This window comes from Mustela erminea, chromosome 13 (assembly GCF_009829155.1).
Source record: "Mustela erminea isolate mMusErm1 chromosome 13, mMusErm1.Pri, whole genome shotgun sequence".
Classification (NCBI taxonomy): domain Eukaryota; kingdom Metazoa; phylum Chordata; class Mammalia; order Carnivora; family Mustelidae; genus Mustela; species Mustela erminea.
In genome coordinates, this window is record NC_045626.1 from 25,245,365 (window position 1) to 25,270,464 (window position 25,100).

At 53.5% G+C, this 25,100-nt stretch overlaps 1 protein-coding gene across 6 annotated transcripts in view; it reads right to left on the bottom strand.

Annotated features, from left to right (window-relative positions):
* CTIF (cap binding complex dependent translation initiation factor) overlaps window positions 1–25,100 on the bottom strand; it is a 281,960-nt gene that overhangs the window by 205,818 nt on the left and 51,042 nt on the right. For all 6 annotated transcript variants that reach the window (XM_032311400.1, XM_032311401.1, XM_032311399.1 and 3 more), the window contains one exon: window positions 2,063–2,268. In XM_032311400.1, coding sequence (XP_032167291.1) covers window positions 2,063–2,242 — 180 coding nt within the window. In that variant the 5' untranslated portion in view covers window positions 2,243–2,268. Of the gene's footprint in view, window positions 1–2,062; window positions 2,269–25,100 lie in introns of those variants that run through there.

Here is a 25,100-nt window from a genome sequence, read left to right on the forward strand (position 1 = left end):
GGGGGGGGGTGTCATTCTGGAAGCACGGCTATAAGCCTGGAAAAGCCCCCCTATGTGATCGTGGGTGAGCCAAGGTCAAGCCTTCTCCTCTACTCAAGGCCACAGCTCCACGGAGCCTTCCCTCTGCCCCAGACCACTCCCATCCATGCACGACATATTGTAGATGCTCCCGTTTTGACCTCGCTTCCCCAAATACCAGGTCTCTCCCCTTTACAGAGACACCCCTGTAATACATAGAGGATCCGTATTACCCTCCCCATCTGCAACCCATCTCCTGACCATTAGCCCCTGCCCCTTGATGGGCACCTCTCTAGGCAGGGTCCCCTCATGAGCCCCCATAGCTTGTCAGGTCCTTCTTGATCTTCCTCTTCCATGGCCCAGCAGCTGCCGTCGACACAGCTAAACCACCCCCCCATCTCCTTGAACACATCCCACCTGATGGGTCCCTCCTCCCAACCGGGCTTGCTCAGCGCCGGCAGACCGCCCGGCTCGGCGCCTGCACTTGTTATCAACGTGACCCCCTTTTCTCCCTGACTCATCCCCTCTGGCTCTCCCTTTTGCTCTGCACCTTGGTCGCCTTGCTGACCCAGGATACTCCTCCAGCTGGGCCTTTGCTAGCCCCTCACCTACTTCGGTGACATCCTCCCTTATATTTCTACTTAAAACTACAAACCCCTCCCCGTGCTCCTCACTCCCTATTTTGTTTTCTTAATTTATTTTTCTGCACAGCAATTGTTACCCATCCCTAGAATGTAAGGCCCATGAGGGCAGAACTTTATGCCTCTTTTGCTTGCCCCCAGATACCCAGCCCCAGCATGGTGTCAGACACATGGGAGATGTTAGATACATGCTTGTAGAGCAAATTCAGAACTTTAAAGACACAGAGGAAAGCATCACTTCTCTCTCAGGGCCAGTTTTTCTCTTCCCTGCCTTGTGGGGTGAGGTGTAGGATCATTAGGTCTTCCAAATGTCCCAGGTTAACCCCCGGTCACGAGTTCCAGGTTTCCTCTGGCTTTCTGAATGGCCAGAGGGTCTGGGTCTTCTGCCCACCCAGACAGGGAGCCCACTAGTTGCACTTGGCTTTTTCTCCAAAGCAGGGTACCCAGGTGGTCCCCCTCTATTGGTCAGAGGAGACCCAGCCTGAGGTAGGACAACAAGAGCAAGACGTGAACACCCAAGATCCAGATCCTGAACAGGAGGAGGAATGCATCCTGTGTCTCCTTGTGCAGAAAACACCCTGCTTTTCTGTAGCTTTGGGAGCCTCTGACCCCCTTTCACCTTCTAATATTCCTGAGGCAACAGGATAATCCCTATTCACCCGCTAAGAAAATCAAGACTCAGAGAAGCTGAGAGGTTTGCCCGAAGTCACACAGACAGCTAGAAGGACATTTGGAACCAACTCTTGAAGCAGTATCTCCTGGGGATTTACAGTATTAAGGAAAGATGCATGTGACATCACCATGACCCCTAATGGCTCACACTTTACTCTTGAGAACTTCAGGTTTCCAAATCTTGGCCCACAGTCAGCAAGTCTGTTTTCCACCCAAGCCCAGCGCTGCCACAGACTAGCCCATGGCCAGACGACACCAACCTGACACTCTGCTCAGAATGCCTCGGGCACCTACGTAGGGCCGGCACACAGAGCGCCTGATGAGTGCCTGAGACCAGCTCTTTGGCTGCCAACAACGGCCTGTATTTGAAATCAGAGAAAATGTTCCCAAGTTACAGCCTTTGGTGATGTGCATGCTGGAGAAGCCACAATCTCCAGACGTCTCCTAGAACACGAGCTCATGGAGGACAGGGAACTGTGCCTAGCACGTAGCAGGCTCTCAGTAAATCTGTGTCCAATGAATTTTGAGTCTGGCCGGGCCCAGGTGGCCCAGTGGGGCAGGACGGAGGCGCAGTGGAGCCGAGGGACTCCCTGCCTGGATTCCAGGCTCTGCCACCCGGGGCCAGCCGTGGCTCAGAATCAAGGGCCAGGCGGCTAGACGCTCCCTGGATTTAGGGTCCCTCACCCCGCTGCACTGGAACCTGCACCTGCCCAGGCCCCGCCGGCACTCACCTGGGAGATGTGCGACTGCGTCTGCTCGCTCTCGCCGTCCCCCTCCGTCTTGTCGGCCAGCAGCCCCTGCACCTGGTACTCGAGCACGTAGCTGTCAATGAAGCGCTCCAGCTCCTCGATCTCCTGGGAGCGGCTGCTCCCAGCCTCGGATGAGGCAGACGCAGCGGAGGAGTTCTCCATCCCTCCAGCTCCCGGGCTGCGGGGGGCTGCAGGAGACAGAAGAGCGGGCGGGGTGAGACGCACGCAGCTGGAGGGAGGTGCGGGTGATGCCCGGTTGAGAACCACTCCCCGGGGCGCTCCTGGGACGTCCTCTCCTCCGTCCCAGCCTCCCAGCCTCCCAGCAACCCACAGAAGTCAGTGGGGCGCCAGTTTGCCTTCAGGGTGAAGACTGTGCTGCAACTCCCCCTGCATGTGGAGGGAAGCTGAGGCCCAGAGAAGGCAGGCAGCGCGCCTAAGGAGGCCACGCAGTACTTGTGCAGCATTGGGCATTAGTCCACACCTGGGCCTTACCACCTGCGGTTCTGCAGGACGCAGACCCAGCCCCCCTGCCAGGCCCCGCTTCCTCACCTGGGGTTAGCCAAGTCTACCACAAAGCAGAAAGAAACAGACCACGGGCTTTGACAGCCCGAACCCAAGCACTGGGATGTACCAGGGTCTCCAGACACAAACCCCCTACGGGGTCACCTTCTAAAGAGATGCTTTCTCTTGGGACACCACACGGCCCCCTAAATCAGGTGAGGCCTGCAGGCCTTGATGGTCGACACACAACTTTGCAGCCTTGTTATGCTGCAGCTCCTCAGGACACATTACGCTCGGTCACGGAAGGACATGACTGATTTTTAATGACAGAGTATGAAGAGTCTGGGAGAGCATGGGCCAGCCAACGGCGCCATCTGGCCACCCCTCATAGGCACGTGGCTCTCCCATGAGCCCTCGGGCCCTCTCTCCATGCTGGCCTGGCTTAACGTGGCTGGCATTCCGGGGTTACCCGCTGACGGCCACCTGCAGAACCGCCGTCCTTCCCTGACTGGACTGGGTCAACCCAGCCATCGCAGGAGCCCACTCCTATCCCTCAAAGCGCCCACCGGACCCCACCTGGAAGTGGGGAGAACTGGAACCCTTCTCACCTCTAGGTCCCTTCCCATCAGAGACCCTTCCCTTCCTTCTGACAGGCTCTAGGCCAGATGGGAAGGGGCTTCAAGGCTTATCTGGTGTCCCTTTCATCATCAGAAAATCACTGCTTTCTCTGGGGGACTGCATTCAAGCAGGAGGAAGCCCAGCCTGCATGGGGTTTCATCATCAGAATGAGTAGAGTGGTCTTCTACCAAACGACCCCCAGTAGATACACAAGGAATGCACAGGGCTCTGAGACCACAAGGGACTGCATGTATCCAAGAAGTGACTGTGCATAATAAAGGTAAGGTCCTCGAATATTGAAAGGAGCATTTGAATTTTAAGACCTTAGATTACTGAGAACTTTTTGGGAACATAGCTATTCACCAGCTATCAAGGGTGTGTTGAGTTTTCAACTGTAATGGATCCAGAAGAGGGCACTGGGCTCCAGAAATGCTGCTGAGACCATGAATATGGACTCCCCTGGACCGTCCTCGGGCTTTTCTGAAGTTGGTGCTGGTGGTGGGGAAGAAGAGCTGCCCGGAGGGACACACACATTCCTCAACTGATTTCCTGGCTCATATTTTGGTGTTCGGCTGCATTTCCCTGCCTCCACAGGGCGCCAGGTCTGTTGCGGCGGAACCGTGTAGTGCTGATTCTGGGTTCTTGAGCTCTGCAGCCCGGGGGCTCCTGGGTATGTCCTCCTGACCCAGAAGGAAGGGTCCAAAGTTTTGGGCCTGGGTGCCCTCCTCAGAGGGTGGCAGCGGGTCTACAGGGAGTTGGCTCGGACTGGGGAGAAGCATGCCGAGTGGTGTAGCGCCATGGGGGTAGGTGAAGGCAGGGATGTCCCAGGAGGCCCGTTCATCCACCTGCCATTCAAAGCCTATAGCAGGCTTACATCCTTTCTACCACCAAGGCCCACCTTACCCCTCCTGCTCCAATGGTTGTCCACGAACCCCTCTTGCCCTACTTCTTCTACTGGCCACATGCCACATGTGGTAGGCAGAACCCTAAGAAGGTTCTGGGTGTACACCTTCTCCCAGTTACTCAATCAAACACGAATCTAGCTACTCCTGGGAAGGGATTTTGCAAATATAACTAAATTCCCAATCAGCAGACCTTAAAATGACTATTCAGGAAGGCCTCATGCAGTGCCATGAGATCCTTAAAACTGGAATGGGAGGTAGAGACAGAGATTCAAAACGTGAGAAAGGCGCAACACACTGTTGCTGGTTTGAAGAAGGAGCGCATGCAAAGAAAGCACGCAGCGTCCTGGGATCAAGAGAAGAAATCCCTGGTCAATGACCAGCAAGGAGAAGGGCACCCCAGTCCTACAACAACACCCAAGTTCTACAAGCAAGTGATTTCTGCCAGCAATCAATGAGCCTGGGAGCAGACTTGACCGGCCAGTCTCCAAATGAGAACTCTACCTGGCTGACACTTGGGGTTGTCTCATGACTTACTGAGCTGGCCTTCTGACTTTTAGAACTGTGAGATAATAAGCAGGTATTGGTTTAAGACGGCAAGTTTGCTGCAGTTTGTTACAAGGCCATAGAAAACGAACATGTGATGCTCTCTTGGCCTCTGCTTTTGCTCACACCGTGCCCCTCACCCAGAGACAGGTTCCCTTCCCTCTGCCTACAAAATCCAGACGTCCTTACACTCACACAATGTTAGAATAGTGTCTCAGAGGCCATCTGGCAACCAGCACAAGCCCCTGCTCTCAGACTGGGCTAGTGGACAAAGGATCTACCCCACCTTGCCCCATGGGCATGGATACTCTGATTTCTAATAACAGGAATGGCTCAAGTGCCCTGGGCCCATATCATGTGCCAGCCACTGTTCTCAGCAATTTATACGCCTTTTGCCACTTACCCCTCACGATAACGTCATGAAACTGGTATAAATACACTACTTAGAAGTGAAAACTGAGGTTCAGAGAGGTTAGGTAACTGGCTCAAGTTTGCACAGCACAGGTCCAGGCGCCCCTACCCCCCACTGCCTCTTCATCCCACCTCCTAGCAGCCTGCTCAGACCCTCAGGTTGTCTCCCACTTCCCATTCTTCACTACCCTTCCAAGCCCAGTGGATGCTTCAAGCAGGGTGTGTGCCTCTTACTCCCCACCGGGCTACAGGCTCTAGCGGGCTGGGCTCTGTGCCTAGCTCTCTATCCGGCGCTGGGCAGATGGCCGGCCTCCGGGGGGTGGGGGAGATAAGGCTGATGTCCAGAGAGGGCTGAAAAAGGAGCTGCCCACAGGAAAAGCCAGTGTCTAAGGCCATGCCCATTATTCCTCGAAGACTTAAGATCTTATCAAGGGCCTCCTGGCACACTTTCCAGGGACAGGTGGAGGACTGGGCTTTGCAAGAACTAGACAGGAGTGTTTCCAGGAGGATCAAGGGCCTGGTTCTGCCTGCAGTGGCAGCCGCTCTGGCCTGCTCTGCTGGGCTCTCCCAGGCTCCCGCAGGCCCCGCACCAGGCCACACCACAGTCCTGTGAGGGATCCTGGGATCCATGATCACTGCAGAAAGGGACAGGCCATGAGACCCATTCCCAGTCTGCCCAAGTTTGGTGCCCAGAGGGACACAGAGGAATCCCCCGCTGGTCACTTTTGGATGACTTGTGTGTCCTCACATGCTCGTGGTGGCCCTCCTGTTCCCATCAGTGTCACACGGTGAGGCCAACAGCATCTCCCCTCAGCTGCCCCGAACGCATCTGCCCAGGGTTCCTCGGACACACTCTGGCAGAAACCAGCAGGGCCCCCCTGGTGCCTGGCCCCTGTGTCCTGGCAGAGCACGAGGCGCTAACGGCTCCTGGGGCAGCCCCCCGACAGACACTCCCTCCTCGGTCTCTCGCAGCCCCCGAGGTGTGTTCTTCGTGGTCCCTCAGCAGGTCCCAGGGGACGGAGCCCAGCTGCCCACAGTGGGGACCAGATCCATAACTTCCCTTTGCCGGGCCCTCCTTCCGCCTGTGTCACTCTCCCCAGGGACGCCCGTTCTCATCCGTCCAGGGACTCCACTTCCCCAGAGGGAACCAGGCTAACGTATCCCCTGGGCTCGCCTGTACATTCCAGAATGAGTCCCAACCAGGGCACTTTACCTCCTTAGCAGAGAAGAGGGAGGAGGGAGCAGGAAGGGGGTGCTGTCCGCCTTCTCTGTCTCCTCAGCGCTCGGGATATAGCGTTCAGTCAGACACCCACACTCCATTATTTTAAAATGGTGGTAAAATACACATAACATAAATGTACCACTGTAACCATTTTTAAGCGCACAGTTCTGTGGCATCAAGTAAATTCACAATGTTGGAGTAGCGTCATCGCTGTATTTCTAGAACTCTCCAGCGCCCCAAGCAGAAACTCTGTGCCTATTCAACTCCAACTCCCACTCCCCTCAGCCCCTGGCAACCGCTGCTTTCCCTTCAGGCTCCTCAGATCTGTCTGTTCCGAGGACCTCACGGACACGGAATCATACAACATTCATTCTTTTGTGACTGGTTTCTTTCGCTTAGGATAATGTTTTCCAGATTCATTCATGGGGGAGCACGTGTCAGAATTCCACATCCTACGTCGTATTACAGTAACATAGTGTTCACGGAGACCCCGTTTTGTAAATCCGTCATCCATCCAGGGACACGTGGGCTGTGTCTGCTTGCGGCTCTTGTGAGTAGTGCTGCCGGGGACACAGGGGCAACATCCGAGTCCCTGTTTTTGATTCTTTGGGGGTGAGTACCTAGAAGCTCTGCTCTATTTTTAAGGTAAAAGGAATCAGGATGTACAGGGTGAACGAATTCTCAGGCCAGGGGAAGGCCAGGGAAATATATGGGATGCTCTCTCAAGGGCTTGGGGTGCTCCCCTCCCATCTGTGTTTTGGGGTCCCCTCCTGGCTCGGTTTCCCATTCACAGCAAATACCGGATGGGAAACTGCCCACAGGGCCGGGCTAAGCTGAGAGAGTCAGCAAGAGGAGCTTATGTTTTCAGGATCCCAGTGGACGTGGGGGGCGGGGGTAGACGCAGAGAAGAAGGAAGGAGAGGGTGGCCGAGAAGAGACACCTCCAGCGGCAGCCATCCAGAACGTGGAGGAACACGCCAGGCCAGGCCGACGCAGCCAGCCAGCCAGCCAGCCAGCCAGCTCTCCCCACCCTGCCCCCGCTGCCAGGTGATGGACGCAGAACAAAAAGGCAAGCAGCAGGAGCAGGGAAAAGCGCTGAGGCTGCGTTTTGCTGTAAAGGGCAGGCAGCCCAGAGCCTGCGGGTGGGCAGAGCCTGAGGAGGGGTGCAAAGGGGCCGGGCCTGCACAAGGACAGCCGGGGTGGGGGGCTCCTTGGCCTGCACTGCCCAGATAGGACTTAGACCCATCCACAGCTGTCTGGTGAAAGGCGTAACCCTCATTGTCTTCCTGGTGGACCCCGTCCCAGCCCCAGGGGCCCAGAGCACCCTCAAGAACCCTCCCTCCTGTCCCCGCCCAGCCTTTTATAGACTTGCCACTAGAGTCAGGGGAGCCTGGCTGCCTTTTCTTAAGGCCAGAAACAAAACCACTCGTGTTCTGTGATGAAAAGGCTTCTTCCTCTCCCCACCCGTGCTCCCCTACTCAGACGCCGGTTGACTCTTCCCCTCACTGCCCCCTCTGCCCAGGGCAGCGTGGTTCCCTTACAAAACCAGCACTCAGGGCGCTTCTGCTGACGAGAGCTCTCTGGATAGGGCTAGAAGTCTCTCTCTCCCCCAGCCTTCTGGCCGCGCCCGCCTTAGAGGCTGTGAGAGCTCACGGCGCTACTGTCAGGGGCTAGAGATCTGGAGGAAACCAGCAGGCTGACATCACCGGGCACCCCATGTGCCCCCAGAGACAAGAAGCTGGAACCGTCCCAGCCGGCTCAGCACGCCTTTGTGTGCGCCCAGTGACAAATGGCATTAGTGGCTGTAAATTTAGCCAATCCCTTTAAGAACAGCCAGGCATTAGAGAGGCATTACCTTCTCCTCCAATGGCCCAGATGACTTGGTGACCTGCAAACCAGAGGACATGCCTCCCCTCCCCGGCCACCAGTCCTCCTCTAGGGAATCCATCATTCTAGGCCCCCAAACAGGGCAGCACGGCTCCCCTCGTCCTTCATCAAACCCTTTGTCCTCAGGCCCTCAGCACGTAACACCCCCTGGGTCCCTTTCTGGGAGTGCACAGAGGAAGCCTGGAAAGGTCTCAATTTCTGTATTTCTGATTTTTTTTTCTGCTTTCCTGATGTGGCTTTTGGGGGCTTTTGGCTGCTGCAAGTAGCCACACCTCTTGGAGCCCAGGCCAGCTGCAGGGTAGCTGTGTGGCGCCGGAGGGGGCCTACTTCGGGCTCCTGGGCTCAGGGGTGCTGGGGCTCACGGGTCCGTCCCTCCATCCCAGCAGTATTGCGCCTCTGCAGATAGAGGTAGGCATGTCTGAGCTGTGGGAGAGCAGCGGGGCCCAGCACATCACCACCGCTCACCTTGTATTGAATGCAGGCACCCCGTCTGCATCTCACTTTTCCCACAGCCACGCTGCCCCACAGTCTCCCTCCCTCAGCCCCCCTCCAGAAGTTGGTTTCTGGGGACACGAAGCCCATCCCCTCTTCCTGTCTTAGCTCCCCTCTGTGCTGGCAACGGACACCTTCACCCAGAGCCTGTAAGGAGAGCTCTCTTCTCTGGGGGCTGCCGGGCAGCCCCCCACCCGGGCCAAGCCAGGTCACAGACGCCTGTTGACACAGTAGGAATAGAGAGGCCACAGCTCAGGGACACAGGACGCCCACGGCACTCCCAAGGAAGCCATGGGGGCCCCCTTCACAATGCCTGTGGCCAGCCCACCCCTTGGAGTTTAGCCCACGCTCCATCTCCTGTATAAACACGGCTCCAGACAGAATGCCTCCTTCCCTTCCCCCCGCCAGCCATTAGCAGCCCACATGTCCTGCCACTCTGTCTGTCCAGGCAGGGCTGGCCCCAAGGACTCTGGGCCACACTGGTGTTTGCCAAAGAAAAGCAGGGGGATTCGGGGACCCCTCTGCATGCAAGAGCTTTTGGTCCCCAATCGCCAGAAATGGGAAAGTTCGAATGCACTCAGAGCTGGAGGCGACTGGCGAAATCAACATTTATGGAGCGTCTGAGTGGCTCAATCGGTTAAGCGGCTGCCTTTGGCTCAGGTCATGATCTCAGGGTCCTGGGATTGAGCCCCATGTCAGGCGCTCCCTGTTCAGCGAGGAGTCTGCTTCTCCCTCTGCCCTTCCCCCTGCTCATTCTCCCTCTCAATCTCCCTCTCTCAAATAAATAAATAAAATCTTTTCAAAAAAAAAAAATTAAGAAAAGAAATCAATATTGACTCTCAATGTGGAGGACACCTAGGGTCCTCTAAATGTCAAATAGCCCCCTCCCGCGCTGTAACCCTCTGCCGCTCTGACAACAGACAGGGCGTTAGCGAGCGTACTGGTTTGCAAACTACGGGTCTCGGTTATTTACTGGGCTCTAAAATAAACTTACGGTAAAATAAACTCATGATTTCAGCATTTAAAAATCTACAACTGAATGGAAACCATCAGGGAGTGATGGACATTGCAGGCGTAACGATTGCTCCATTGGACCGGTGTTACCCCTGTTCGGGGAAGATGTGTTTCTTCTCCGAGGTGTGGCCAAGGGGTTAAGCGAAGTGGCCAGGAGCGGTGCTTCCGGACCTCCACGCGCCTGCTGCAGGAATCACAGGCCGTCTTATTCGAATGCGGCTTCAGATTCTGAAAGTTGGGAGGCAGGGCCTGGGATTCTGCATTTCTAATCAGTTCCCAGCTTATGTTGTTTTTTTTCAGGTCAGAGGGGCTCGCTTTGAATAGCCAAGATCTAGAAAATCTGTCACGTCCCTTCCCTCCCTTATTCAGATATCTCGCCCTGGTCTGGAAAATTCTCCACCCTGACCCTTGGGCTGGCAGGTCAGCTCCCTGTGGAGTGGGGGAGGGGGCAGTGCTGCTTTGAGGTCTCCTTTGGGGTGAGGTAGAACCTTGACAGGCTGGATTAGTATTCACTCCCACCTCTCCCAGAGGCTCCCAGCCAGGCACACACAACAGCACCTGCTCAGAGCCCAGCAATGCCGAGCTAGAGCCCCAGACCAATCCCACTGTTCGGAGAAGCCAAAGGGGCTCCTGAAACCGAAGCTTGGTGACCTCAGTGGTCCTTAGAGAACAAGATGGTACTGGGCCTTCCCCTGGGCAGATGCGGACGCTGGAGCCCAGAGAAAAGGAACAACTCGCCAGGAGCCTCTCAGTTGCCTATGGAAAGAACTGGGCCTGCAGCCCAGGTCCCCAGACTCCAAGCCCCTCAAAAGCCTGCTGGCCCCGAGACCCCCTGCTGAGCTGAGAGTCAATCACCACCCCCCGCCCTGGGATTGCCAGTGTCCTTGAAGCCCGAGTACGGTCTGGGTTACAATCATTACATCAGGCAGTAATGACGGGACAGCTATTCTGAGATAAACAGGCAACCCCCACGTCTCTGTACTGAGTTCAGACTCCGAAAACCCTGTGGGTCAGAGCTTGTGTGGAGGAGACAGTTGGGGCCCAGGCCTCACTGGTCTCTCCCCAGGAGCTGCCTCCGGGTGTATCTCAGGTGCTGGGCCAGATTCCAGGGGGACAGGTCACTGTGGGCCAGGGAGGCAAGAGCGATGCTGTGATTCCTCCTCACCCGAGCACGCTGGAGCTGCCCACCGGCTGGCGGGAGGGGACACTCAGTGCCACCCACCCAGGGACACGGATTAGATTCCAGTCTTCCGACTTGTTCTTGGAGGAAGAACAGCACCACGGCGGCTGGCCAGCTCTGCGGAGCCCACCACGCATGTGGGTGGGCTGGGCCAGTGGGCAGGATGGCACTGCCCACCCCTGCTTTGTCCCTGGTCATCCTTGTTGTCCGGGTCTGCCTTGCCCTGGGCCCCTGAGGCCCACGGGAGCCTGGGGTCCCCGCACTGACCCCCCACCTGCTCCAGACACTGACCCTCCCCCCACTCCCGGCAGGCCCCTATGTGTTCCCTTGATGCTGAGGATAGGTTGCCTCCTGACACCCCTCTCCCTCCCCTGTGCTGTTACCCAACTCTAGTCCTGCTCTTAAATTTTTTATGGGCTTTTATCTTGTCTTGACATGACCACATGATCCTTGAGGCCTGCTCCAGCCTCCGCCCATCACAGCTCCAGACCAGGCCGGCAGACTGGCCTGTGGCCCCTCTGACCTCCATGCTGGTGCACCCAGCTCGCTCCTTCCCTAAGAGTAGGACTCCTTAGCTCTCCTGTCCACTGCCACTGGCCCAGGCTCTCCCCCAGTCCCTCCCGGTCCTTAGAACGTTCAAGTCAAGGGTGCTGGGGTGGACCTGTCCAACCCCCCACCTTCCACTGGCCACTAGGGTGACCTGGTCCCAGACTAGGACTCCAACCTTGTCCTACTGCATTCAAGAGCTTCCTTGGGCATCTCACTCCAAACAATGGGTACTAGGGGACAGTGAGGAGGCTGCCTGACTCCAGCCACATCCCTGGTGGGAGTCAGGTGGCTTTCTCACTGCCCCCGAGTCCTAAGACAGGGTAATGTACGGGTTATGGGTTTCCATGCTAGCTAAACCACATCCTAGCTCCAGGACCTTGGGTAGCTGGCTTCCTCGTCTTTAAAGGATATTGATGATGAAAGTATCATCTCATAAAGTGTCATGAGGATTCAGTGAGAACTCAAGAGAAACCATCCACCACAGCTGGATATACAGCAAACACTCAGTCATGTGTTGGGATTATCATTTGACATCACAACTGCCCCCCCAGCTGTGCCCCACTCTACCCTCCCCAAACTCTCCCACTTCTGCTTCTCCAAACTGTATCTTCTTTCCCAGGGCCTGGCTCCAGACCCACCTCCTCTAAGAAGTCCTCCTTGGTCACTCTGGCTACCATTGGCCCGGCTCCTTCTGAACTCCAGTTCTCCACAGACCCCACCACTCCCTAATACTCCCCACTCTGAACTGTGTGTGCCTCGCTCAGGCCTCCGTGTAGCCCTCCCCCGTACTCCAGTTCCTGGGTTGTCCCCAGCTCTGCCAACCTGCGTGCACTCCCAGGGATTCTGTCTCCCCCTCCGTGGGCCCTGGGGGTGGACAGGGTGCCCCCTCCCCCCCCACCCCGTGCCTTTGAAAACTTCTGGGTGGATAACAAAGAATGAAAACTAACTCAGAGCATGCCGGGACGGGAGAGCAACAGTGTCCTGTTCTGAAACCAGCACTGCACCTGTGAGAGCCCCTCTCGGATTCAGGCGGGGCAGCTCCTCCAAGAGTGGTGGCTCCAGCACCCCACACCTTGCTTCTCAAGTGACACTCTCTCTCCAGCATTGTCACGGGGTAGCCAAGGTCCGCAGTCAGCTCCCTCCGTCCTGGCAACAGCCTCCTGAACTACAGCCCAGCTGGAGCAGTGGCAACACCACTCGGTCTCTACGAGCCTCATGGAACAAGGAGCCCGTTGCTCAGTCCACACGGTCTGGCTCGGAGCTATGCTGCAGCTGGGACGGCACGGCCTCTCCCTCCCTCACCCCTCCTCCTCCGCAGCTCAGGTCCACCTCTCGGATGCTACCCTCACCATCCGGCTCACAGGGACCCTGTCCCTCAGAACACTGGTGGCAGTGACCTGTCTCTGCCCCCTGCCCCCTCAGAGGATAAGCTCATTCTACAAGGAAGCTTAACGACCAAGCAGAGACTGCAAATGTCCATTTGGGCCACATCTGGACCAGAGGCATTTTATTTGGCCTGTTCAGTATTCTCTTAAAAGATTTTATTGGGCGCCTGGGTAGCTCAGACGGTTAAACGTCTGTCTTTGGCTCAGGTCATGATCTCAGGGTCCTGGGATCAAGTCCCATATCGGGCTTCCTGCTCAGCAGGGAGTCTGCTTCTCTCTCTCCCTCTGCCTCCTGCTCCCCCTGCTTGTGCGCTCTCTCTCTGTGTTAAATAAATAAACAAAATCCTTAATTAAAAAAAAAAAGATTTTATTTATTTATTTGGAGAGAGAGAGCACAGGCAGCAGGAGCAGAGGGAGAAGCAGACTCCCCACCCTGGGGCACCCCTGCCCCGAATGGTTCAGTATTTTTTAAAATATCTGGGCCAACATTTACAAATAAAAAGATTTTCATGTAAAACTCCACATTTCTGATTTTTTTGAACAACTGGGAGATCTAGCCATACTGACCTACCTTTCTCCACAGCAGCCATCAGCCAGAGCTAAGCAGGGCCGACCGCTCCAGACAGAACGTATCATCTCCAGTTCTCCACAGTCTCTGCCACTCCCTAATGTCTCCCCCCTGCTCACAGCCACCACTCTCATGGGGCTCCACTCACTTGCACGGGTTGCTTGCCTGGTCCTCGCAGGCACCTGAGCTTGAGAACCCCAGCAAGAAAGCAGCTGTAGGTGGCCTGTGACCAGAAAAATGAGGAGTGTCCCTATGAACTTGGAAGTCAGACTCAAGGACTATGCTTAGTGAGGGACAATGTGAAATGGACAAATGATAGTCCAAAACAAAAATGGGCAAAGTCATTGCACAGAGGGAGAATAAAAAATGTTTCCAGACCAGTAGGACTCAGCCGTTTCCTGACTAAAGATGGACACGGAGCTCTTCTAGGACAGGTGAGTCACCCTGAAGGCAATGGGCTGCATCAGAAGCAAAGAAGGCAGTGCATGTCCAAACTCTATCCAGACAACGGGGAGCCCCTCTGGATATCTTGATGGAAGGCCCACGTAAATGTAGGGTTATCCCACTGCTCCTCTAAATGCCCGCACCACAGTCCCACTCAGACTTGATGGGATCTGAGGGGCTGCTTCCCTCCTCAGCTACACTCTGAGCTCTCAGAGGCCACGGACAGGTCTGCTCCTTCCCTTGTCCCCTGGCAGCCAGACCTCTGTCCATTGTTGACCTTCAGTTAACCTCTGAGTATCTGATGATGCATTTCCAGAAATTAGAGGGTGGTTAGCAGGTAACCAGTGCTCTGTCCCCCTTCCTATTCTGGGACCCTGTAAAAGCATAAAACCATGACCTGGAACAGGTTCCAGGGCCCACTTCAGGAACGACCCCACAGAGGGCAGCTTTGGGGGAGATGTTGGGCAAGGAATAGAAATGTTGAGGGAGTGGAGCTCCGGGTGCATCCCTGCTGTTTACTCAGAGTAGCCATATCTGAGAACCACTCTGGGTTCTAAATCCTGACAGCCTCTTCCTGACCAGTGACCTCGGGCAACTCCTCTTTGCCTCTGTTTCTTAGTTTGTACATGGGGACCAGAGGGCACCCGCCAATCCATTATAGGATTGTCTCAATGATTAAATTCCTACATGCCAAGCCTTTAGCCCAGGGCTTGGCACACAGTGAAACGCTCGGGAAATGTTAGCTGTTACTATCTTTCATACATTGGGGGAGGCATTTAGAATTTCATTTGAAATTGAGAAGGAAACATGGTATTAAAGGAGAACAGTTGGGAAACCAGCAGTCTGTGGGGAATACAGTATCGATGGTTTTCTATCTGGTGTCTGTGAAAGTCAAAGGGCAGCTGTCCCTGAGTCAGAGGAACAACCCCCCCACTCCCACCCCGGCATTCTCCAAGCAAAGGCAGAGGTGGCCATGGGTGTGCTGCCTCTGGACCTGGAAGCGACCTGAGGAGGGTCTGGCTTTCGCTTTTCTGGGGGTTTTACACTCCTGGGCTCTTTTCCTGCAGGGTTTTTTTTTGTTTTGTTTTGTTTTGTTTTTAAATCTCCCTGTGGTTTGTGGAGAATTCAGGGAGAACTAGGGGCGCCCAGGGCATTGGACTGAGTTCAAGACTCCCGCAGTTGCTGTCCATCAGGCCTCAGGCGTGGTGTGTGGCCCATACAGGCTACTCAGCCCAAGACGGACCCGCACCCAGCCTCGCTCTCTCCGCTGTTTCCACTGCTAATGTACTGTCCGTATCTATGCCCACCAGCAGCCGCAGACAGTAACTATCCAGGTTGTCTGAAGTTAATTGGAGAGGCCTGGAAGGGGTTCTGGCCTCGTGCCCCTACGTTCTGTGCAGCCAAGCACCATCCCACCACCTGCCTCTCAATGCCCCTGGGTGTGAGTAAGGCAGGGCACGCATCCCTACCTGTCTTTCACAGATGCAGCCCGTGGAGCAACGTGTCTGTGGTCCAGGGACAGGGCAGGACTGTAACCTAGTCCAGACTCCAGCCTCGGGTGTTTTCCTAAGGCCAGCAACATCTCAGAGTCCCACTCCTTAAGGCATGAGCCAACGAATCCCAGAATGTACCCACCACATCCTTGCTGTGCTGACATAAAGCTCTGATGGACGAGGTGCAGAAGGGACAGGATAGAAAACCAGACCCACATGCTACAAAGACTTCCAGAGACAGGGTGTGGGAAAGCTAAGCACCACAGACCACAAACATTTGCTAGCTCTTTTTACTTTGGAGAACACGGAGCCCCCACGATGGAGGTCCATGGCCATGGATGGCCAAGCCAGGGATGAGAGCACTTGGCCAAGTCCTTGCTGAAGACTCAGGTATGGTAGTTCTCCAGAGGTTGATTTCCCCAACTGTTTCTCTCTGGGGCATGCTGGGGTCAGGTAACTGGGGAAATAGGCAGCCAGAAAATCTCAGCTCCAGATCACTTTAGCTGGGCAACCACTATGGTCTGAGTTCTTAAGGACAGGGATCATTGTGTCTTCCCATCACTATATTTCCAAGGTCTAGCACAAAGCAGAATTCCATAGAATATGCAGGGGAAAGACCCTGGGCTGCTCTTAGGAAGCCGTGCAATTGCCCATCCTGTGTGTCTGGACCTTGGAGCTCTCTCCCCAGAGCTGGTCTGGGGTAGCTAGAGTAGAGTCCCCCAAATGTGGCCAGATGCCTTGCAGAGAGCCTGCCTGATGGCACCATCACAGTTTCAGGCTCTATTTGCCATTATCCTTGCAGTTAATTTCACCCACTAGAGCGTGCTAGCAGCAGATAACCTCTTTACACGCACACAGCAGGAGCCGTCTGTAGCCAGTTACAACCGCAGGGAGTGGGCTGAGTGGTTAACTGGCAGATAATTAACTGAGAAATTCCCCACAGCCCATTGCACACTCCTCTGAGACAGGAGAAGGAGAATATGTAGTCAGACAGGGGCCCCCCACTCACAATCACTAGGTTTCACCCCAGAATCCCTGGACCTTAGGAGTAGAAAGGACCTTAAAAATCATTGAGTCAAGTGTTGGCGAGGACGTGGAAAAATCGGAACCCTCATACGCTCATGGTGGGAGTTAAAAATGGTGCAGCTGCCTTAGGAAACAGTCTGGTGGTTCCTCAGATGATAAGAAGTTGAGTTATATTAATATATGACCCAGCAGTTCTATTTGTAGGAGTACACCCGAGAAAAATGAAAAAAACTTGTACATGGATGTTTTTAGTAGCATTATTAATAATAGCCAGAATATGGAAACTACCCCCAAACTGTCCACCAACTGATGATGCATAAACAAAATGTGGTATACTGCTCTCTCTCTCTCTCTCTTTCTCTCTCTTTCCCCCTACCCTCATGCAGTGGAATATTATTTGGTCATAAAAAAGGAAGGAAGTACTGATACATGTGAAAACACGAATGAACCTTAAAAACACTGTACTAAGTGAAAATCACAAAAGACCATGTAGTATATGATTCCATTAATAGGAAATGTCCAGAAGATGAGACAGAATAGAGAGACAAAAATTTTATTGGTGGTTGCTTAGGACCGTGGTAGGGAATGAGCTATGTTAGCAGGGAAGAAATAGCTATGGGGTAGGGTTTGGGGTTTTTCTGAGATGATGAAAGTAGTCTAAAATTTTGGGTGCTCATCTGTGTGATCATATTGAGAACCACTAAACTGTACCCTGTAAGTAGGTGAACTGTATGGGATATGAATTATATCTCCATAAAGCACTTTAAAAATTTAGTGTACTTATACAAGAGGGCCCCAGAATAATTGCCTTGGGTTGGAATCTCTGGCTGATTAGGTTGGAGATCTCTCCAGAGAAAACTATGGTTGTGAGAATCAACTGAGACAATAAATGAATCAACAAAAAGCCTGAAAAACTGAGTCTAAGTTCCCACTGAATCTGGGGGATATTTTTAGCTCCCCAGAAAGAGTCTACACCAAAGATGGAGATGCATCTCTGGGTGTGTCTCCATCCATCCACCAATCCATCCATCCATTTATCATGCATCCATCCATTCATGGTATCATCCATCCATCCATCCATCCATGTATCAACCATCCATCTACCCATTCATTTATCATGCATCCATCCATCCATGGTATCATCCATCCATCCATCCATCCATGTATCATCCATCTATCCATCCATCCCCTTGTTTATCGTCCATCCATCCATCCCTGGTATTCATCCATCCATCCACCCACTTGTTTATCATCCATCCATCCATGTATCAACCATCCATCTACCCATCCATTTATCATGCATCCATCCATTCATGGTATCATCCATTCATCCATATATCCATCTACACACTTATCATCCATCCACCCACCCAAACATTTATCACGCATCCATCCATTCATTCATTTCAAAAGCATCTAGTCAAGCTTGTTGTTAGGTCCTAGGGATACAACTGGAGAGGTAGGAAAGTAATGAGGCAATTGACATTATTTCTGTAGGGTCCAGAGGACCAGCACCAACACACAAACGAAACACTGAAAATGCCATTTTTATTAGCTTGCTCTAATGGACAGAAAAACACAAATATAACTAGTATTTACTAAAACGAGGGGAAACCTCAGAAAGCAAAGTCATTACTTGTGAGACCCACCATTATTTATGAGCCGCAGAGAAAAGGGCTGTCAATTAATCTATGACATAATGCCTTATGATGGTCCTGCCTGCAGACAAATTGGTCACACGAGCCTCATGTGGCTTTGAGATTATTTTCTCTCTTCTGAGGCACTTGGAGATTTTGCCTGCCTTTGGTGGCATTGCCTAGCATGCGTGAGCCTGCCGATTCTTTTTTTTTTTTTAATATTTAATATCCAAACTGTTTCCATTTAAATTTTTTTCCCTCCCATCCGTTGGTTCTTTCTGTCTTCTTTGTTCTTTCTTTCTTTCTTTTTTTTTTTTCCAGAGAGAGAAAGAGAAAGCACGAGCGAGCGATGGGGGGAGGTGCAGAGAGAGAGGGATACAGGATCTTAGGTAGGCTCCTTCCTCAGCACAGAGCCCAGTGCAGGGCTTGATCTCAGGACCCTGAAATCACGACCTGAGCCAAAATCAAGAGTCAGATGCTTATCCGACTGAGCCACCCAGGCGCCCCTACAGACTCCCCATTCTTGCTATTCTACGAGAAAGGATGAGATGACAGTTCTTTCCCCAACAATGAACATTTGCTTTTCTAAAACCGAACCAATTCCTTCCTGCTGCTTCCATGCCCTTCTGCACACACAGTAACCTCTGGTATCCTTAAGTAATCACGGTAAAATCTTTCTGAAGGCAATCTTTTATAGATTTTTTTTAAAGATTTTATTTATTTATTTGACAGAGAACACAAGTAGGCAGAGAGGCAGGCAGAGAGAGAGAGAGAGAAGCAGGCTCTGCACTGAGCAGAGAGCCCAATGCGGGGCTCGATCCCAGGACCCTGGGATCATGACCCGGGCCGAAGGCAGAGGCTTTAACCCACTGAGCCACCCAGGCGCCCCGTTTTTTCTTTTTTTCTTTTTTTATAGATTTTTTTTTTTTTTCTGAAGGCAATCTTGAACAACAATCACACTTCACATGTGTTTAACCAACAATGCATCTAATTCAGCGGAGGTCAGGACAGTCTGAACAGCATGCCCACGTTCACTGCTGCTCAGGCAACAACGGCTGTCATCCCTGGCATGCAGCTGATGGCCAGCAATAGTAAGATCCAACCTGACTTCGTGGATATTCACATGCATGAAAAACCATGCCTTCTAGAAGCAATGAAAGGGGCAAGCCAATCCCTCTGTTTCAGGTGAGGACACACGAGCATGGGGCTGCCATGCTCACAGCCCAAATCAGAGACCCACGCCTGAAATGCCTGCTGGCTGAGATTTGTGCCCCTGTTTTATTTTCTGCTCCCTCGGGCTACCTCCAGGAGACTGCCATCTCCACACTTCTCTTATACTTTCTTGCTTAAAAAAAAAAAAAGAAAAGAAAAAACCAAAGTCTTTTAGAACATATATGATGATAAGATTTACATGTCAGTACATATAGAGCTCGTCCTACTAGCCCCAAGAAGATGGGTAATGAGAAGCCTTGGTCTGTAAGGAGCCAAGTTCAACGCGCAAGTGGGCAAAGAAGGACCATTAGTTTAGAGCTACCATGAGCCTGCGTTTCCACTGCCCACAGCATGGTCCCTTGCCTGCCATTCAACAATACTGTGGAATGTTTATAAATGAGGCCAAACAGGTGATTTCTTGGAATTTCATGCTGTCTTTATGGGCAGGGCCCCCAGGGAGACGGCCTCCCTATCAAACAGCCTACAACAGCCGGGAGACGCCCTTGCGGAGCCTGCCGTTAGAAAGCACTATGTCAGGATATCTGGCGTTCCGGAGAGAGTGCTGAATTGCTTCTCGGTATCTGAACCTGTTGCTTGCATCCTGGAAGCGCACCTGTCTGTCAGGGCACTGGATCAAGTTGGGGAAAAACACATTCTTCTTCTGTGAATCTGGCATTGGAGACTTGCCCCCTGACGTTAGCACAGATTAACACAGTCAGCTAACTCTTCGTCACAACGACATTTTTTTCCCTTTCCTGTAGCCGGATAAAGAACGGTGTAGAGCCTCTGAGATGAGGGTAGATCCAGTTAAAGTGAGTGGAGATACGCTTCTCCAAATGCAAGGCCAAAGCGTGAAGGCTGAACCAGAAACACTCCTGCCCCACAAGCACGAGAACAGAGGTCTGCGGAAACGCCCTGCCAACACAGCTGACCAGGCGAGCGCACAGCTCAGATTTTGGCCAGGGGCATGTCTCGCCAGGGACACAGCAGTGTCAAATGTAACTAATAGAAAGACCAGCTACGCTGGGATGGACGTGACAAAGAACCGCTCTGCACCGGTCAGAGATGTCAGGGGGGAAAAAGGAAAGAACTAGTTCTGTTGAGAAAAGTAATAAAGAATTTGTCCATGTCGTGCAGGCCTACCCCAGGGAGGAGAAAAGTACCCAATACAATGGTCTGATTTGTAGTGATAGGCCAGGAACAGAGCTGGGGACACTGAGCTGTCAGAACGCAAAAGAAATATCCCTTCAGTGCATCCCATGCCCTTCATTCTGGCTCTATCCTCGGCTCAGAGAGCAGTGAAAGAGGTCACTCTCTGTGTGTGTGCCAGGCACCGTGCTAGACCTGGCGATGCCTGGTGAGTGAGCCGTGGGCCACTGCCCTGGGGACACTCTCTGGGGTGGCAGGCAGAGAATGGTGCAGTGTAGGCATTCCCACCAGAAGCCACAAAGACCCAGGTCCAAGGGCATACACAGGAGTCAGCACAGAGGGACTGGAGCGCAGCATGGCCTCCAGTAAGTAAGTGAATTCTCCGAGCCTCTGTCTCCCCAGCCCCAAAGCAGATAAAAATCCCTACTTCCCAGGGCAGTCAAGGGGATGATCTAAAAATATGTAAACTTTGCACTGTCCCAGGCAAAAAGTAGGCAATCAATCTACGATGGCATGTATTTGATATGCTTATGCAACATGCATTCGAGGCTCAAAATGATATGGCAATTAAAAATAAGATGTGTGGAGAAAAGGATCGGAGGACACATTCCTTGAGTGATCTTGGAGGAGGAGTGGGAGGTCTGCCAGGTCATGGAGGGGAAGGGCCCCCAGGGCAGGGACCGCCTTGCTGGGAGCCAGTGTGCTGTCCCATCCTGATACTGCTTCCTCTCCTGACACCCACAAGCCCAGGTGCCTGGGGCATGAGACCTGCTGGATAAAACGGCCCCTAAACTGGGGCGCCTGGGTGGCTCAGTCAGTTAAGCATCTACCTTCAGCTCAGATCATGATCTAAGAGTCCTGGGATCGAGTCCTGTGTCGGGCTCTCTGCTCAGTGGGGGGCCTGCTTCTCCCTCTGCCTCTGTCCTTCCCCCTTGCTGATGTTCTTGCTCGCGCACTCTCTCTCTCTCTTCTAAATAAATAAATAAAATCTTAAAACAAAACAGCCCCTAAAATCTCATGCTAACCAGTCTGGCAGAAGGGGTTGAGGGGAGAGTATTGTCCTTTGCCCCCAGGTACAGCCGTGGAGGCAGGGACAGGGAACCAGCAATTCTCCCTAAGCCCACAGGCCACATGACAACTCTGCCTGCCCAAATTGAGCCTATCCACTCAACAAGGTGACCCTCACCATAGGACAGAGACCTAGGGAAATGGGCCCTGTGGGGAAGCGGTCCACGCCAGGGAGCACGGGCTGGGCTCCGTCCTCCTGTAGCGGGCATCCCTTCCCGCGTTGTTCTGCCCAGCTGTGGGAACGTGCCCAGGACCTCTGCCCCCAACAGCAGCCGAGGAAGCCTCGGGCTAAAGGAGCACACGGCCCCTCCTTCCTTCCCTGTCATCACTGGTGCTGAGCTAAGATAAAGAGTGTGGGGGCTGCGTGAGATTATCCAACCAAAACCCAGACTGTAGCATTGTCGCCAATGGGACACCACCTAGAGCTGGTGGAACCCAAACCCACGTAGCGTATGTGCGGAACAGCCCCTTGCTCAGCCCTGGGGTCACACGCTCGTCCACAGCACCCATGTTACCTCCAGGCCAGTTCCAGCCCCCTGCCACCCAGGAGCAGCTAAGAAGGACAGCCCACCCACGTGCGCCTGTGCAGATAGACGCCTTCTGGGCACATCTTACGCATCTCGTGCCCAGGACCCCAGGGATGCTGCCTCCACTGGACGGTGAGGAAACAGAGGCACAGGGGGTTATTGGACACATTGATAGGCAACTTACTGAGCTGCCCTCTTCTCGCATCACATAAAAGTGAGATTGGTTACTTGGTGTCACAGGCCGGAAAGTGCAGGGAACGGTGGGCTAGCCAAGGAGGGGCCCAGCACTTTGGAAAGCTCATCGCCCATCACATCTGGGTGCTTCGTCTGTCCACCTGAGGCATAGGAGCTCCCTGACTCCGGAAGGAGGGTCTCCCGAAACTTCGCTCGGTCTTAGGAACAGATCCAGGCGACTCGCAGAATCAGGTGACAGGGAGGCCCAGCCAGGCAGGCTGGCACGGAGGGGAAGGGCCTGGTGAGTGCCAAAATGTCTCACGCTCAGCAACAGAAGGTGGCTCCGTCTCCCTGACAGACCATTCGGCCCTCAGGAATTATTGATGAAGAACTAGAATAACCCAGCAACATTGATGTCACCGTGTTACCGGAAAAAGCATAATTTTTTATATACACTAATATCTCAAGTGTATGAAAATGCATAGAAAAAGGACAAAAAACAAATAAAAAACCTCCTAAAACATCTCTCAGAGGTGGAATTAAAATGATCTTCTTCTATTTTTCCTTCCTTCTTTCTTTCTCCCCCCCCCCCCACCAAAAATGAGTTGGGGCATTTTTTACAAGAAAAAGGCAAACTTTGAGAAGAAATAAAAGGTTGGTCGTGAGGTCCATTCTGCCTGTTGGGTCACCTGGCTGGAACGCTGGCTCGGAGGGGCCGCTGCCCTCCCACACTCGGGGAGGCTGGTCACTCGTGGCAGGCACACTCCTGCCCCAAGGCCATCTGCCCATTCCCCTCCAGCAGGGGGACTTACGCCTCTGTAAAGCCTTTTTGCGTCTCTGAGCTGACTGGCACCGAGGTCATCTTCTGCTCTGCCAATGCACTAGAACCTCCGCGATGTGGACAGCATCCATCCACCGGGCATCCTGTGTGTCCCTGCTTGATCTGGGCTCTGCTAACTCTGCAGAGGGCCAGAGGTGGGAACCGGAGCTGCCCCTCCCCCATCCCTCCCTGGACAGAAGGCTGGGAGGTGGCAGGAAGACAATCCCCACAAAGCACTTTGAGCTCACGCTACATGCTTCCATAAAGTCAACGGATGTCCCTGTTGGAATTATTGGCCCTGTCACCCCCGTGCTTGCTCGGGGTGTTGCTAGAGAATTCTCTTGGTCTGTCCCGTGCTGGTGGTAAAGCCAGGAGCCGGCCTGTCCACACCACAGAGCTGCCTCTGCACATCACACACCTCCCAGCGGTGGATTCTCCTGCCGGCAAAACACCGAAGGGAAAGATGTTCCCAGGTGCTGGTCTTGAAAGTTTAATGGTACAGAGATGGCACATGCCGTAGGCGTCTTCCCAGATGTCCCCCTCTCCCTCCCGCTGCGCCCTCTGCATGTCCGCGACCCTGGGGGCTCTCCTGTCTAACTCTGTGCCTGGTGCTAGAGGGCAGGCAGGCTGCAGGCGTGTGTGAGCGTCCTTGGATGGGGCCACCATAGCCCCAGAGCTGAGAAGCACCTGCCACACCTTCCCATCTTGCTAATGACACTGCACTTGTAACTTCCTTCACATAGAAGTTTCTAAAACCTTAAATGTGAATGAGCAGGAGTTCACGGGCTGTCGTACAGTTTCAATTGTCTCTTGTGACTCAGAAAGCAGCGGAGAAGTGGGGCAGGCCTGTGCTAGGGCTGCCGAGCAGAGAAGTCTGGAACCCTGGTAATAACCCTAGAACCTCCCCATCACCCTTAGCTGAGGTTTCCCTGCCACCCTGAGCTTCCTGCCCACTGTTTCCAGGCCTGGAGCTTGGTGTAGGCCCACTGGAAGTCTAAAGAATTTGGCCGGAGGGCCCAGGAGTAGAGGATGGATTGGAAAAGCTGCAACAACGAAGTAGAGAAAGTGCCAGAGGTGACGTCACGGGCCCTGCAGGAGGGTATAGGTCTGTCCCTTGCATGGACCGCTGGGTCTCCTCACTTTAAACAGCACAAATTCTCAGGGCTAGAGAAGAGAAAACACCCCGGCAAGGCCCTCCTGTAGGCCAGGCAGATGGATCTGCTCGCCGGCCTGCAGGCTGCCTCCCTGACTCGTTCCCGTCCAAGGAACTGCTACCCACTCCTCCTGGCAGCTGCTCTCGCTGTCCAGCAGGGCTAGGCCTTGACCAGAGCCCCCTGGTGAGAAATCGAGACAGCCGCACGAACACACAGTCAGGCTAGCTGACCGCGGTGTCAAACAGCTCAGCTAAGTCAAGGGTTTCCTACCTTTGCTTATGCCATCTGTTTTGGGTGGAACTGTGGCATAGAACAGCACTGCGTCTGCCCAGATTTTGTGTGTTGGAGTCCTAACCTCTAGTAGCTCAGAATGTGACCTTCTTTGGAAACAAGAGTCTTTGCAGATGGGATTAGTTAAAATGAGGGCGCACTAGAGTGGGGTGTGCCCTTAATCCAATGGACTGGTCTCCTTACAAGAGAGAGGAAATTGGCACACAGACACACAGATACAAAAATACATGCGTGTGCACGCGCGCGCACACACACACGCACACACACACACACACACACAGGGAGAAAGTCCAATTAAGATGAAGGCAGAGATCGGGGTGATGCTTCTACAAGCCAAGAAATGCCAAAGACTGCCAGCAAACCACCCCAAACTAGGGGACAACATCCCACACATTCCAGGCCCCCACAGGATCGAGGCCTGCTCAGGCCTCGATCTTGGACTTCCAGCTTACGGAACTGCAAGAGAATACATTTCTGTTGCTGAAGCCACTCCTTTCGTGCTACTTTGTGACATCAGTCTTAGCAAACTAAGACACCATCTGTGCATAACATACCTGCACGCGCACACACATACACACACACTATAAATACACACGTACACACACAGTGACCCTGCTAATACATCTTGTGTATTATGAAAACATACCCTAAAATGGTCATTAAAGGATAAAAAAATAAACACACCTAGGAGTTCTAACATGCTTCTTGGGGGGGGGGCTTCTGCACCCCACCCAGGACCCCACTAGCTTCA